Source organism: Plasmodium gaboni, chromosome 6, assembly GCF_001602025.1.
Source record: "Plasmodium gaboni strain SY75 chromosome 6, whole genome shotgun sequence".
Classification (NCBI taxonomy): domain Eukaryota; phylum Apicomplexa; class Aconoidasida; order Haemosporida; family Plasmodiidae; genus Plasmodium; species Plasmodium gaboni.
The window spans coordinates 976,681-995,645 of NC_031486.1; the positions used below are offsets into that span (position 1 = coordinate 976,681).

At 24.9% G+C, this 18,965-nt stretch overlaps 1 protein-coding gene across 1 annotated transcript in view; it reads right to left on the bottom strand.

The window, feature by feature from the left end:
• Positions 1-18,965, bottom strand: part of PGSY75_0628100 (putative HECT-domain (ubiquitin-transferase)) — a gene marked incomplete at both ends in the record, with an annotated part of 30,900 nt that continues 11,935 nt past the window's right edge. Inside the window, one exon of the mRNA XM_018784861.1 lies at positions 1-18,965. This exon is cut by the window's right edge and continues 11,935 nt beyond it. Coding sequence (XP_018642915.1) covers positions 1-18,965 — 18,965 coding nt within the window.

Below are 18,965 nucleotides of genomic sequence, written 5' to 3' on the forward strand. Positions count from 1 at the left end.
TTACTCGCCGTACATGAGCTGCATTTGATCGTGAACCACATATGCATCCAAATCAATGGCCGTACAATTTTTTATTGCATATAATAACCTCTCTTTTAAAATATCTAATGAAGAATATTGTGGTAATAATAAACGGAAACCACATGTTACAGCTGTAGGTAACCTCTGATCTATTGGACCAATATTTTTATTTGGATTTTCTACATCTATTATCATGTACCAATCATTTTTGGTTGTTGGTAACCTGGATCTACCTGAAACGAATCGAAGGAATGATTGTAGTTGTTCATTTGTAAACTCTTCTAAAACGGTAAAAAGTTTATCTTTTATGTTAAGGTCATTAGACCATGTATGGGCTTTTAAGACCTCTATATTAATTTCTCTTTCTCCACAAACCATATGCTCTACATCTTTAAAGTCATATAATAATCTTAATCTTCCTAGAGGTATAATGGAACTAAATCCTTTTAATAAATGTCGTATTCCTTTAGATGATTCATTCATTTTACATTTAGTCATTAATCTTATAAATAAACCTAAATTATCAAAATTTATAGGTATATTCATTCCATTTTTTATTAACTCAATCGAATTTCCTCCTGAATCTTCTGTTATAAATGTCATGTCACCTAATGATTGTTTCAGTTCCATATTCCATTCATTACTCTTTTCTGAATTTAACATTTTCAATGTTTTCAACATTTCTACTGCAACAAAATCATAGTCAGCCAAATCTTGTAACTCTAGAGGTACACCACAAATCTTTTTCCATATAATAGGATTAAAACATATATTTAATGCGGATGCTATACATACACACATACCCATTACTCTACCTAAAGATTCATACATGGCTAATTCCATGGCTTTTATTGTTTTCTCATCATAATCTATATTAAATTTATTTTTCTTCTTTCCATCACTCATGTTATTTTTATCACCCCCAATACTGTTCATATTGTTATTATTATTGTTATTACTATTATTATTGTTGCTTCTTATATTGTCTCGCATATTTTCACTTTCTTGAGGATCCCTTGGAATTACATTTTTGTCACTCTCATCATCCAAACTTTTTTTCTTTTTCCATATTTTGTTCATAAATAATTTCCTTGATTTTAATGAAGCATTGTTTATTATTTCATATATATCACTGTCATATTCACATGTTTCACACACAAATGGATATTCATATTTATTCTCTGTTTGGTAATCCATTTTTTCGTTTTCCTCTAACTTCTCAAAGGTAACTGATTTTTTACTTGTATAAAAGTACATTTTCTCTTTTGAATTCATATCTTGAATATTCTTATCATTACAAGTGTTTTTTTTTTCATCATCATTATTATTATTATTATTATAATTATAATTATTATTATTATTATTATTATTATCGTCCTTTTGATGGTTATCCTTGCTTATTCCATCCTTATGAATATCACTTGCCATATCCATTTTGTTCCTTTTATTTTTATTTTTGTATTTTCCTTTATTTTTTGATTTACCTTTTATTTGCATATTATTTTCTAAGCCATCATCATCAGATCCATTTTCCTCCATCTTTTGCTTATAATCTTCATAACTATCCTTTGCACCCTTTTGTAATTTCTTTTTTATGTCCTTTATTGAATTGTATATATTTAATATTTGCCATCTGAAACTTTCTAAATTATCAATAACATCAACTTCTCCTATATAATCCCATTCTTTAACAACATATGGTGTGCTTTGAGGGTTAATTATTACAGTATCTTGTCTAGCACCTATTGCTTGAGTATAATTAGGACAAGGGATACACAAAGGAAAAACTGGCAAGCTTTTATCTGGAGAATCAGATAATTTCCCCATTACTTCTCTTGATATAGAAGATAAATATTCATGGAAAGGGCCACCAAAATCTGTAGCTCCTTCTCCAACAAATACTACCATAAAAGGTCGATCTCTTGGTTTTCCTCTTAATTTATCGGTATCTATATTTAATAAAGAATATGTACTTTGATACCACATGGTATGAGCAATATGTTTTGCTGTAGCTGCCATACCTCTATCTATCCTCAATGTTAAATTAGATTTCTCAGAACTAGAAGACGTGATATGTTTTAAACACTCTTTCCATAATTTTAAACATATATCATGTTTTAACAACTTTTTTATAAATAAATATGATGATAACTGTATAGGTAAATCAGAAGATCCTAAAGCCAAAACCATTTTATTCGAAGTGTACATATTTTTACAATACTTTTCACAATCAACAAGTATGTCATTTTCCTCTTCGCTTTCACTGTCAAATAAATAATTATTATTATAATTATAATAATTATCATCATGATTATTATTTTTATAATTCATTTCATTATCAGGACATATATTATGATTATTTGATTTGTCCATGTTTCCAAATAGATATTCTTTGTCTTCGATTTCCATATAACTATTATAGGAATTTTTTCCATTATTTAAAACAAATGATCCCTTTTTAAACATATTACTATTTTTATCTAAAGATTGCATAGAATCCATAATAATGTATTCATTTCCTGATTTTATTTTTTTTATGTCATCATTTTGTTTCCTATTTTTTCCACATATACATCTCTCATTACAATAATTTTTATAATTTTCATTTATATGATCCCCTTCAACTTTTATTGGGTAATTGCTTTTTCCAACAATACTACTATTATTATCATTATTGCTATAGTTTGTATTGTTATATAAACTTATCATGGATACATTTTTGGACACACAATTATTATTATTATTATTAATAATATTATTATTATTATCATATGATTCAGTCCTCATTTTTTGAACTAACCACGAATTATTATTATTTTGTAATAAGTAAGTATTTCTCCTTTTAAATGTCCATGGAAAATACGAATCGTTACTCATGAAAAAGCACAAGGGACATTCTAAGGTTCTTAATCCTTGTTCTTCTAAATTAATAACTGGTTTGTTAAATAATATACTTGTTATTGGTAAACAGTTTTCAAAATAAATATTAAATTTATTCAATAGATATATACGATCTTGTATTATTCTTAAAAACGTCTTTTTATTTTCTTCATAAATATAATTCTTATAATAATCCATATTCATAATTATTTTATTTTTAGATATATTTTTTAAACATTCTTCTGATAAGGTAAAATATTTCTTAAAATTTGGAGGTAACATGCCATATCTTTTATAATTACTTTGATATATAATTCTCATAGTATAATTGTGTACATTTTTTATTTCTTCTATAAAATCATCAAGAGACATATTTATTCTTTTCCATAATTGAGAACTTTTACTTGGTAATTTCTTCTTTATCTTTTCCATATCAAAAGCATGATAAATAAATAAACTTATTTTTTCAGGAGAATCCATATAACTACTTATTAAATCATATATATGAAGTATATACATATCTAATGTTTGTGGCCATATTTTATTAAATTGTTCTCTTATCATTATTTCTTCGTCAGGTTTCGAAGTAAAATGAAATTCACACATTAATTCGAACTCGCTTTCTTCACTATCATATTCATCACAAAAGGTTTCATAACTATAATTATTTTCTAAACTATTATTTTCTTCTTGTGTATTCAAATCATTGTAGTTATTTAATGGTGATAATATATTATTCGTGTTTTTCGAATAATGGCCTTTTTCTATAAATTTATGATGATCCACATCATAAACATGATTATATTGCTCCTGAATTTTATTATTATTATGGTTATTATTGTCATTATTATTGTCATTATTATTATCATTGTTATTATCACCATCATCATCTTTATTATTATTATTATTATATTTACTTTTCATCATTTTTCTTTGTTCTCCTGAATTTCTAAATGCTAATTTTATTCCATGCCTCTCATTTGAATAGCTCGATAATAAATTCGAAGTAACAAGAGGAGAATGACTATTTAATGATTCATCTTCTCTTCCTTTTTCAAATATGCTGTTAGAATAATTGAGCAAAAAGTTTCCATTTCTATAACCTAAAAGGTTTTTACTATAAGATGGAAATTTAATCCTACCATTTATACTAATATTATTATTCAAACTATCTATATTTTTTGAATTCTCTCTATTACTTATATCATTATCTTCATACATTCTATCTATTATATCTTCTAATCTCTTACTACGAATACTTCTTTGTTTGGGTTTTCTTACATTTTCTTCATTAACACTCACCTTATTTATTAAATCATTTTGTTCATTCTTTTCACTATTATTAAACAAACTTTGCTTCCTCTCTACATCATACATTCCTTTTTTATATGTCTTGTCTCCATGTTGCTGCTCTCCATACATATAATTTTTATAATCAACAGATGTCATACTGCGATCCTTCCTATCAGCAGCAGATGTATTATCATCTTTTCTGTTAACTACTACATTATTGTAAAAATCGCTATAATTATTTATATTATTTGAATTATTAAAACTATTATTATATAATTCATTCGATTTTCCATACATTTCTTCTTTCATATCAGACTTATATAGATATTTATCACGTGTTTGATATTTTTTATATCTTTTTTCTTTACTATAAATATATTCATCCTCTGAATCGTTCATGGAATAATAAATGTCCTTATTATTACTATGACCTTGCAATTTTTTATTCGCGAAATATTCATTCATATAATTTTTATATTTGTCATTTCCTACCCTAGAGTCGTTATTATTAATAGCATATTTTTTATTTCTTTCTTGGATAAAATAATTTTTTAAGATATTTTGTTTCGAACAAATATCATACAGAATTGTATCCCTATTAAAATGTTCTATATTTATATTTTTAAGCATGTCGTTAAATATATGAGAAGAATCGTACAAGCCATTTTTTAAATGTATATCCTTATCATGAATCATATTCATTAAATTATTATAGAATGCCATATAATTACCATTTTGTAATATCTTATCAATAAAAGATGCCGATTCAAGGATTTCTTCTTCATACTTAAAAATAGTATAGGAATCGGTTATCCATTTAATATCTGAAAATTCATTTAATATGCCTATTCCTTTCAATAATTTTTTCTTCCATTCTTCATGTGAATTATCTTTCCACTGTAATTTAAAACTATTGAATATACAACAGAAGCTATCGATTTTAAGAAGGATATAACCAAGATCAATTAAATTACGAGAATTTTCCAAATTTTTTCTTAAATCAATATTTAGAAAATATTTCAATCTATCATCCATATATAAGAAATCAAATAATTCCAAGAACTTTTTGAATCCTTTTATTATATCTAATTCGTTATTAGCTTCAATTAATGAATTTTTCAACTCATCAAATTTGGGTATTTTCTTTTTTGAATCTAAATAACTATGACCCTTAATAATATCAGAGAATACTCCTGATTTATTTATAAATTCGATTAAACTATATTTCAAATCGTGATAATTGAATAGGTTATTTTGAAGGTTTGAAAGTATGAGATGTTTCCTCTTCTTCTTATCTTTTCTAAGCATATAAAAATCTTGGTATTTACCATAATAATAATTATTATAATTATTGTTGATATTATTGTTGATATTGTTGATATTATTGTTGATATTGTTGTTAATATTATTGTTAATATTATTGTTGATATTATTATTATTATTGTTGCTCATGTTGCTATTCAATGCTTTATTTTTTTTATTTCTCGCTTCAAATATATTATCCTTTCCGTGCTCTGTTTCCATATCATGGTTATAAGCCGATCTTGTTCCAAATTTTCCATCAATATATGTGTGGACTAATATATAATTTAATATGTTTTCTTTGTTGTGAATAACAGGATTATAAGTCATTAGATCATCTGTGTTACTTTTATTGTTTCTCTTTTGTTTTTCGATGAATACAAATGTTTCATCTACACTATCCTTATGATCCATAGGTATGGCATGATTTTCTAAATTTCTATTTGTTTCCTTAGAATAGTATTTTTCATTATTATAAGTTGAATTTTTACTACATTTTATATTTTTTCCTGATGACAGGTTACGTGAATTTTTTGATGTTGTTCTCTTACCATTACTACTAGTATTCATGACTTTTTTATTTCTTTTATCTTTTTTTCCTACCGACAAGATAGTATTATCATCACGGTTATTTTTATCATCACAGTTATTTTTAACATCGCAATTGTTTATATCATCACAATTATTTATATCATCACAATTATTTATATCATCACAATTATTTATATCATCGCAATTATTTATATCATCGCAATTATTTATATCACAATTATCATTTTTATTAATTACTTTCTTGTCATATGGCTTTTGGTACTCATCATCGTCCTTTTCTTCTTCATCCTTAAGGTACGGTTTAATATTATCATTGGAATAATTTATTTCATCATCTTTAATATTGTTGTACAATAATTGTTCTTCATTTTGCTTATCATATATATCACCATACATATTTTTACATCTAGAGAAAGCATCAAATTCTAAAGAGTTCATACCTTCAAAACCTTTGTTATAGTGTGTATTATTCTTTTCTCCTTTATAACATAGCCCATTAGGATATCTTCCATATTTTGAGAATTTATATTTTTCATGATCTTCTATTATTTTCTTTTCTAAATTACCAAATTTGGATATAGAAGAGTTACTAGATGAATTATCACAGCTAAAATATTCCTCTTCCTTGGTCCTTACTCTCCATTTGTTATAATTATAATTCAACTTGTCATAATTAAAATTAATATAACAAGTATCATCCTCTTTATTAAGATCATTTTTATAATCACCATTATTACATACATTATTGTATACATTATTGTGTGTATTATTATGTACATCATTGGGTCTATTACTATGTACATTATTATGTACATTATTGTATACATTATTATCATCAAATGTATATTTCGTTTTTTTTTCTTTGTGATACCTTACATTCACTAATTCTTCTCCAGCTACTACAAACGAATTTATTTTTACTCCACATTCATTTGGTACATTACCATTTGTACCTTTTGGAAATCCAACAACTATGGAACAATTAGAAAGCAATCCAGGTATGATATTCCTAGGAATATAACGCCCTTCATGTTTTTTCTTATTTTTTATTATTAATGTTATCCATATATTTAAGAGATTTTCAATTTTTTCATTTTTTATAAGTTTTTTTTGTACAAGTTCTTCCACAGATATACCCTTCTTATTCTTAATAGTTAGATCAGCTCCAAGTTTTAATAACAATTGAACAATTTTCATAGTAGAATTTTTCTTTCCTTGTGTATTGGAAGAATTCAATAATATTTTATGAAGAGCAGTATTTCCTTTAATATCCTTTTTATTTACTTGAACACCATATACACAAATCAACATACAAACAATTCTGCTATGTCCATTTTGTGCAGCAACCATTAAAGGAGTCTCCTTTTCTATTTTATGACAACTTTTGTTTGGGTTCACTTTACCTTTCTCAATAATATTTTGTACACACTCTTCACATCCAATTCTACAGGCTAACATCAATGGAGTCAAATATTTTTCATGCATTATATTTTTCATAGATGAAATAAGTTCGTAAGGGAAATCATCTGAATTCATTTGATAATGTTCAAAAGTTATTTCAGACATATTTTCATTTGATTTAGATAATAATTCTGGGTTATTTGTCAAAATAGAGGAAACGTTTTCACAATCGTTTAGTAATAAACAGTTATATAATTTAATCATGTTTACATGATTTTTAATTCTTATAACACTATCGTTTTGTTTTTCTTGTTTCAAATTATCATATGGTATATTTCTATCCTTATTATAAAAACTATTAATATTATCAATATTATCATTATTATCAATATTATCAATATTATCAAGATTACCATCATTATTATTATTATTATTATTATTATTCATTCCTTTATTCCTTCCCCGTCGTTCTGCACGCTCCTTTACCATACTATTAGTTCCATTCCCTTTATTTCCACTCTTTCGTTCATTCGAAATTGTATACATATTTGAAATAGGGAAGAAATTAGAAACATTTACCTTAGTATTGTGTTCTGAATTTAATGTTAAATTATTTTGTGGAACTACATGATCCTTATTCATACTATCAAGGTAATTGTTTATTATATCTTCATAATTATTCATATTATCATCATAATTATTCATATTATTATCTTTATTATTCATATTATTATCTTTATTATTCATATTATTATCATTATTATCCATATTATCATCATAATTATTCATCTTATCATCTTTCTTTTTATTCATCTTTTGTATGTCATTCTTCTCTATTGATACATGTTCATATTTGTTATGTGCAAACCTCTTTACAAAAAAGTTATCATTAAAATTTGCGTTGCTTATACTACTAGAATAAGACAATTTGGATATATTTTGGTGGTCTCGATCCATATTCATATCTCCATTCTGTTCACTCAAGAATGTATTTTTAAAATTTCTATAATTGTAAAAGGAATCAAACTTAAATCCAAATTGATAAGTTCCATTCTTATAAAATAATAAACATTGATATAAAGGTTGAAATTCAATGCATAGATTATCATTCGATTTATATCCAACCACATCTATTTCACATTCTTCAATTTTTTCAGATGGAAATTCAGAAACACATAAAGGTAATCTAAATGGGCATATAAATTTTCCATTACTTTTCCATAACCAACGATATATACCCCATATAATACCAAAAGAATTTGTAAGATCATTTTTTTTGTGATAATAATTTTCTTCCTCTTTAAAATTAACTGTACAATTAAATATAAATGGTTTTGCTGGAAATATTGAATCATATGAATCAACACATAATTTAAATTCTTTACATCCTATATAATACATAGAATAATTACTAGAATCATTTGAGAAATTCTCATTTTGTTTATCTTTCATTTTATCCATATCATAACATGTAATACTGTCTTTCAATGCATTTTTATTATCTACATGTTTCTGTTGTGAATTATTAACATCAAGGAAATTATTTGAATAACCATGATCATTATTTTTATTATCATATATTGTTTCTTTTTCGTTCGTAGGATCTAACATATAATGTCCTTGATTTTTCTTTGCATTATAAGTATCATTTGAATATTCCTTTGTTTTCTTTTCGTCTATAATATTCTTATTACTATATTGAGAGTTGTCATTAATTTCTTGTATGGAGCTATATTTTATGTTATTATGAAAATGTTTTCTGATTTTAGGTATTTGGTTTAATTTGTATTTAATATGTACATTGTTATTACTATTACTATTACAATGACTATTACAATGACTATTACTATTATTATTATTATTATTATTGGAGGAGTTATTTTTATTTTCACTATTTAAGGTAAAATAATCATTTATGTAATTACTATGTATAACATTTTTGCTTAAAGTATCTGTAACAAGTTGTTCGTTATAATACGAGGTGTATTGTCCTCTATTATTATCACTTAATTCATGCATATTAGTATTTGATCCTATATTATTACTTCCTGTTTTTTTCTTCTTTTCATTCGTTTTACACTCATTTGATAATAACAACTTGTTGCATATATCCAAAGTACTCTTATTATTAATTCTTACATCTTCACCTTTATTTATTATTCTATTCAAATGTTGTTTCAATACCAAATCAGCTTTGTTATTTGAATTTTCTCTTTCTACATTTTTTCTTGTATCAAATATTTTAGAATAAGGTTTCTGTTGTACCTGATACATATTATGATTACTATAGCTCACATTATTATTACTATTATTATTATTATTATTATTATTATTATTATTATTATTTGTGTTTTTCTTTTCCATACTATTAGATGTATGCTTCTCGCTATGTTTAAATTGATTGCATAAATCTATAAAACCGTAATAATTCTTAATTGATATAGTTCTGATATTCTTTATATTTTCCATGCAAAGTAATTTGTATCTTTTTCCATGGACATTCTTACAGTACATATAATAAGTAATATTTATAGGTTCACTTTTTATTTGGATATTTGGGCTAACAAATACAGTATTTGCGAATTGGTCTTCATATTCTATATTTCCATATGTATTATGATATTTATTATATTTTATAACTATTTCATTGGCTGATTGTGGTATAATGGAAGGTATCATATTTTTTATTTTAGCATGATTTATAAAATTCGTATCATTCGTATTATTCCCCATATTATCACTATTATTTTTATTATTATTATTATTATTATGCACATTTACTTGTGTTGAAGTTCCTGGGACGTCCACATTATTGTCACCACTATTATTAACATCAGGCAATATAAAAAACATAGGTTTCCATAAACATTTACTCCACAACTTATTCGCATTTATACTATCATTTTCATATTTCAACTTATGAATATTTTCAAACTTAAAATAAAAGCTTGATAAAGGAGAAACAAATGTTTTTTCATTCATTTCTGTAAATTTCATATGTACAGACGGTTTATTGAAATCAATATTTTTTGGTATTTTTTTACTTTCTATTGGAGAAACTTTTAAGAATGGTAGAAACTCTTTCATTTCATAAGAAAAATCTTTACAAAAAATTAGTGTATTATTTGCAAACCATAATATTTTTTTCCCAACTACCTGTACTGTAATATTTAAAATACCTGACATTTTGTTTGTTAATAATTCTTTCATATTTTCAATGTTATTGTCAGTGCAATCAAATCCTTTTGAATTCACACTACCATCAGAAATATTTAAGGTTATATAATTAGTCTTATTAAGATGTGCATATTTATTATGAAAAACGTTACTACTTGAATTCTTCATGGTTATATCAGATAAAGGTTCCTGAAATATTTTATTACCACTCACCATATTATTGTTAATATTAATAGTATTATCATTTTTGTTGTTGTTTTCATTATATATATTATCTTCCTTTATATTATTACCATTCCTTGTATTTCTTATTTTTTCATTTACATTTTGAACACGTTTATTACCCCTAGTTGTTTTACCTTTTTCTATTTCCTCATTATTTACATATTTTGTTAAACTCATATGAGGCATTTTATTTATATCCGTTGTAATATTACTTGAATGCCTCTTTTCTGTACCTTCATATTCATCTTCATTTTTTCTGCTTCGACTAGAAAATGATTTTTTTCTTGTGCACTTTAATGATTCATCAACAACTTTTTTGTCATATAAATATTTACTATTCTTAGATGTAATATTTTTTTCACTTAATAGTTCCTTATTCCTTAAAAGATATGTGTTATTATCTTCTTCATTCTTTGATATTCTGCAATTACTAAACTTTTTGACTTTAATATTAATATCCTTTCCATCATCATAATGTAACCATGCTTCTTTATCATCTTTTTCTTTTTTGTTTTCACTTTTTATTTGTCCTACTTTATCTTTCTCATCATGTAGGTTTTCACTCCTATCCGCTTCATCTCTTTCTAAGTCTTCATCTTCTATTTCTATATCATCTTCTTCCAGTTTTACTTCATAATATTTTTTTCTATTTATGACTCCAATTTCAATATTTGGGAAATTGTTGAAATTACCATTGGACATATTATCCACATTATTATCAACCAATATTAGACTTATGGTAAAAGATGATGAACATAAATTAGAGGAACCTGAATATAATTCTGAATTACCTATTAAGAAAAAGGATCCAGGTAAATTGTATATATCAGTTAATTCAATATATGAACCTAATGTAATCTTTTCTATAGTATCTATATCTACTTTTTCATCTATCACATTTGAGTTAAGATACACAAATTCTTGTATTTTCTTAAATTTTATTTCATTCAAAATGTAATTAAAGTTATTATCCGCACTAAAAATGATATTAGGATGCTTAAAAATTTTCTGAGTAACCTTTTCGAGTTTTTCCTTTTCCTCATTATTTAAAAGGTTAATTTTTTGTTTCAGATTACAGTTACTTTTTTCATCAAACTTATCTTTGTTCTCATTATATGTAAAATCATTTTTGTTTTTATCATTAACAACATTGTCAGCGTATGATTGTTTTTTTGTATATTCAACAATATTTTTTTCTTCATTATCATAGAATGGTTTATTATGGTGAGTACTGAAAATTCCTTTGTGAATAAGAGATTTATCATTTTGTTTTGGCAATATAAACATATCTCTTATTTTGATTTTAATCGTGTTGGAATTAGAAGATGATATATGATGTATTTTTTCGTTAATATTGATAATAATATTTGCAGAAAGTTTTTTTGGGAGATGTAGTACATTATCAACAAAAAGTTCAGGATAATGACCTTTATAACAATCATCATATGTATGTTTTCTGCATTTGGTTTTATCTGAATGTTTATAATCTGAAAGGAAACTGTAATTTTTGTTGCTAATTTTGGAGTCCTTCCTTACGATGAAATCGTTTTCGTTATTCACCAAATTGTTATTATTATTATTATTATTATTATTATTATTATGGTCACATTTATTATTCATGTAATCGTCATATGACATATGAGATTTTTCATTTGGATCCTTTTTCATAACGTCAGAGAAAAAAGATGATGTCATTAGCTGATCATCCTTTTTAACTCCTTTTTTTTTTAAATTCATTTTTCTTTTAATATACTTTGAATATATTTTTGACACATGATCCACAACATATAAATATAAACAGTATTGTTTAAAATTAGCATGTGTGTTCTCGTTATAATAATTCATAATATTATATACATCAGCTCTTTTAATGTAATATGCAGCACAAGCAAAATAATGAACTAGTAAGGAAGCATTCATCTTCATAGAATTATAAACACTGTGCTCTTTATTCTCCACTAAATCAAAGTTTGAAAAGTTGTGTAATAATATCTTTTCATTTTTTATATTTCCATTAGTTCCATTTAAATATAAAGAATTCATAGCACCTAAATTGTTAGCATTACATGTATTATTTGTTTCTGTATTTTCTTGTAATGTATTTGTATTATTAATATTGTTAGATGAAATATTATGACTGCTTCTTCTATTGTTTATATTTAAATTGTAAATAGTTTCATTACTAACACTACTGACACCATTGAAATGATTATTTAGAACTCTATTATTGGATGAATTCTGCATGCAGTTTAGTATATCATTAATGTTATTATTTAAGTTATCAATAATATTATTTACATGTTCATTATTAGTATTTCTTACATTATTATTATTGTTATTATTGTTATTATTACTATTATTATTATTATTACTACTACTACTACCATTCATATTATTATTATTATTATTATTACTATTACCATTCGTATTATTATTATTATTACTACTACTTCCATTCATATTATTATTATTATTATTATTGTTGTTGTTGTTACTTATATTGTCGTTCCCTTTATTTTTATTTGCATTATTCTTGTAGCCAGAGTCGTTATTATTAAAACTTATTATTTGATTAATAACTGACGAACCACATATATTTACACAGTGGAATACATAACTTAAGAAGGAGTAGTAATTACAATTTACTTTTTGCATTTTTCCTCTGGTGGTGAAATAATCATTATGCTGCTTAAAAATTTTTGTATTATGATAACGTTTAGTAATTTCATTTTTATGGACACACGCAGCATCTTCCCATTCATTATTCAAAGGTTCTTCCATATATATGTTCAACTGATTTAACATATCAATGTTATTTAATTTCTTGTGATGCTTATGCACTTGATTATTCTGTAAAATATATACTACACAACACCAGTACACTAATCTACATACATCGATTCCTAAAAAGATTGGAAGTCTATTACCATTCATAATTAATCCAAATAAAGAGGTTACTGTCATAGGTGTAATACAACAAGATCTTATTTTAGATGGACATAATGGATGTCGAACAAAAGTATCTATCATCCAATGAGCAACATGAACAGAAGGGGAAATTGCATAAAACTGTTCTACTTTAACTCTCTTTTGTGACATACTCTGAGCAACAGATCCAATTAAATGATATAACAATTCTGATTGTATTATTATTAATAATTGGTTTACTAGTTTTTCATCATCCCATGATACAACACATTGATAAAATATTCTCTGCCATCCAAAAAGTAAAGACGATTTACAACTCTTTTCATTAAGCAGTTTGTAGACATTTTCTTTAATTTTTGCATTTCTTAATTGTCCTTGAAAGTTTTGCCAGTAATCTTCTTTTCGGAAATCTTTACTTCTACCAAGGTAATATATACATATTCGAAACAAATATATAATACTAAATATATTTAATATTTCTTCTTTATTTCTTAATTGTGCATTGAGTAATTGGCCTATATGTTCTGCTTTGTTTGCTTTTCTATATTTAGGATTATATATCTTTTTAACAGGCATAATTTTGTCATTAAAATTTCTTTCTGTTTTATTATGATGATCATTATTGATCCATAACGATTCGTGTTGATATTCCTCTTTATCATTATAACAAGAATATTTATTAATATAAATATTATTACAATTATTACAAATATTATTATTATTATTATTATTATTTTTGGTATTGTTCTTTTCTTCACTAATTTGGGCGTGATTTATTTTGTGCAACACATCCTTCTTATCATCAAAAGAATCATACACCATTTGATGACCCTCTTTATTACTAAAAACGTCATCTAATTTTGTTTTCTCATTTTCAAAACATTTTGATACAAGTGTTCTATGATTCATTTCTTTTGTATTAACACTATTATAATTTGCTGAATCCTGTGAATTTATATATTTGTTTTGAACTTTCCTCATGTTCTCTATTTCTTCACCATTTCTTACACCTTCATTTATTTTCATCAAATTTGTTTCTAACTCATCAATAAAAAGTTTTGGAACCAAAGAAGCCATAACACATGTCATATCTATTATATATTTTTTTAATAACCATAAGGCATAGAATTTAACAGTTTTACGCAATATTTTGTTAGAAAAATAAGAATTGGAATATTCTAGATCAAACAGTGTATTTTTTATGGAGTTTTCATTGAGTTGGTTAATACTTTGAGGGAAGCTTAAGGAATATTTATTTTGACTATTAAAACAAATTAATAGGTTCATAATATATATCCATAAATCAAAACTATCATTTTGTGCTATTACTTGCTGATTTTTAATTGTCGGAGTAGATATATCAAAATATTCGAGAAAGTTATTCGGTATACCACAATAATTTACTATTTCTAATATATTTATATATTCATTTTGTACAACATCTTTTGTATCTTTGTTCTTTCCGTTTGTTAAAATATAACTTGATTGATGCTCTTCCTTATTATTTAATAAATCATTTGTATGAATATTATCATGATACCTTTGATTATCAAAGGCTACATCCCCTTTCCAGTTTATATAATCCTTATCAATATTATTATGATTATTATTATTATTTTCATTTTTATTTTTATTATTATTATTATTATTTTTATTGTTTCCATTTGTGGTCTTTACAAAACTATTCAGAAATGATGATGTGCTACAAATTTCACTATTATTATTTCCATATTTTTTCTCTTCCCTTTTGTCAAATAAGAAATTCATATCCATCATCATATTTTTCTCAGCAAAGTATTTTATCAATACATCACTTATTCCTATATCAATAAAGAAGAATAATTTTATAAAATTCAACAACCTTTTACAAGAGGCATACACCTTTTCATTTGGTTCATAATACCCATCTGAATTCATCTCTAATAATGTTCTTAATATAATACAACAACACATAATTGATTTTGTTCCAATCAAACATAAGGTATATCCATACAACGAATTTTTATTCATTTTGTTTGCCTTCGATGTTTTATTTTTTTGCTTTTTATTTTTATATGCTTTGTTCTTTTTTATTTTGTTCTTGTCATCACTATGTCTTTCTTTTTTATTTCTATCTTTATGATATATTTCGTCTTTTTCATCATTTGACAAGTCATCATCATTTTTATCTTTGCTTAACGATCCTCTTCTTTTGTTCCTATAAGATTCCTTCGTTTCATTTTCTTCCATAAAAATAGAATTCCTTAGTGAATTTCCATTATTTCCGTTTGTGTTTCCCGATTCGCTGCTGCTGTTAATATTTTTTCGCATATTCCGTGTGTGCATTCTTAATGAGTCCTTACTATTACAATTACTATTACTACTACTACTATTTTCATTTTCATTATCATTATCATTATCATTATTATTTACATCAATATTAAAGTTCACTTTACTATCACCAATGCTACTATTATCACCATTTTGAATATTATAATTTTGTATTCTATCCATATTAATATTGTCATTTTTGCTTCGGGAAGGGAAATAAGAGGAATCTTTTCTACTTTCAAAAAACTCATCATTATATTCTTCATTAAGGTAATATTCAGAATCTAATTCACTCGTTTTTTGTAATATTTTCTTATAATTCCTTTTGTCTTTAAAACTCACATTATTATCTTTATCCCTAGTACACTTATGATTATTTTCACCATTTTTGTGGGTAACAAAATTTAGGATAGACACTAAAAATACATCCATACATATAATGTCAACCAAATTGCAAAAAAATAATTCAAGACATTTTCTATCCATATTATATGTCACTGAATTCTTCAAATCAGATAAGCTAGATAACCATGGAAGCTCATCAAATATACAATTTGTGTCATCCGAAAAATTTTCATTTTTATTTTCCTTTTTATTTTCTTTTGGTTCTCCATTTATATTTAATCCTAATACACATATAATAGATAATACTTCTCTAATGGTTTTATGTATATCCACACGACTCCTATACTTTTTGTTCGTATTTACATAAATAGAAGAGTCTGCATATAAATCCAAAGAAGTGTCTTCTTCTTTAGTATCATTCTGATGCTTACTCATAATTGAATCATCTTTAAAATTTTTCTTTTCTATTATTTTTCCCCCATTGTTATAATTATTCTTGTCCGAACTAGTAATTTGACTATTATCATATGTAATAATATTATAATTTTTTTCCTCTGAATAGGAAAATATATCCCTATTCCCATCTTCATTATTACCAAAGGAAAAATAATTATTAACCCTATTATCTTTATTTTCATTATAAAGTAAAGAATTATTACTATGATCATAATATGTATGCTTTTCCTGTTTTATTCCATCTACATATTCTTCTTCATCATCTACATGTTCCTCTTTATGTTCATCTTTATGTTCCCCTTTATCACTGCTTAAATGAATATTCATTTTTTTCTTTTTTTTTCCTCCTTTAGTTTTGATGTCTTCGTTATTTAATACATTCATATTATTCTTTTTTTTTTTTTTCTCATTATTAGATAAAAATGTATCTAATGATATTAATTCATGTCTCTCATTAATTTTATTATTATCATTTATATTATATAAATTTTTTCCTGTTGTTGTTATCCCCCTTGATACGGTATCATCTGTGTCGTGACAATAATAATCATTTTCAGAATTAAATAGTACACCATTAGATGATAGATGCTTAAAGTAAGATACAATATTTGTCAAGCTAGTATTCATTCTTATAATAACTTCATGTTTTAAATCTTTTAATATTTCATTATCTGATTCAAGTATCGATTGATAAAGTTTAACCGATTCGTAAAATTCGTTTTTCTTCAATCTAATTTTTTGTATCTCCTTTTTAATATCTTTCTTATCATATCCGGATAAGGAATAAAATTGATTTAAAAATTCTTCATCTGCATTTTTCTTGTCATTCCTAAAATTATTTGCATTATTCTTATTTGGATCTACATATTGCATAGTAAATGTTGGACCTTCATAAACAATAGTTAAAGGGTCCTGGAAAATAAATATCAAATTCATTCTCCTCTCAAATTCGATTTGCGAATCAGCTTCAAATAATACTTCTAATACAGATCCAATACTTACTCCTGAAACCATGAGCTCCGTTCTTAAACATTTTTGATTTTGTTGATCTTCTACATTAAATTTTACACTGAGCAAATCACCTAATTCATATTGCACATTTGCTGCAAATACATCATGCCTAAATGGAGGACACATATTAGTTCTAAATCCAACTACATCATTTCTATCAAATACTTCAGACACATTAGATAGAACACATTCAGCTGGCGCTACAGTTACACCAAAACGACCTCTTGTTTGTATACGGAAATTAATTATATCATTTACTTCATTGGGCCCAACATGTAAAGCTGGGAAGGTCAAAGGTGCTAGACATAAAACTACACCTCCTAAATTTAATCCTCTTAATACTCTCAAAACACGACCTTCCATATGAGCTTCAAAATCGTCTGAAGGTCGACTACACATGAAAAATTCAGATTGAGGTAAATCATCAAATGGATGATTTCTATATGATATTCTAGGTATTAATCCTAAAATATTATTTATGCTATTACATTGAGAATTTCCTTCATTATTTGTGGTACCTATATCCACATGATGATAATCATCAGGATATAATGTATTTTCTTTTGAACTGGTATGTACTTGCATATTATTATGTTCTCCTATCTGATAATCATTATTATTATAATAATAATAATAATTATTATTATTATTACTATTATTACTATTATTACTGTTATTACTGTTATTACTATTACTGTTATTACTATTATTATGATTATTATTATTAATATTATCATCATTATTATTATTATCAATATTATTATTATTATTTCTATTTTTATTTAAACTTTCATTTTTGTCATTATTATATAATCCATCCTTTTTAGAGTTAAACAGAAAATAATTTTCATTCTTAAACAATTTCTGAGTTTCTTGAAGAACCAATTGTTTCGGAAACATTTTTATTGGAGGTAAACATCTTAATAAGAAGAATCCATGTATCTTGCTTTCGTTGTAATTCTTTTTCATATTAGTATCATAATATTTGAAGAAAAAGTTGGTCATTTTCAAATCCATTCCTTTATATTTAATGCATCTATTATTATTATTATAAGCGTATTCGT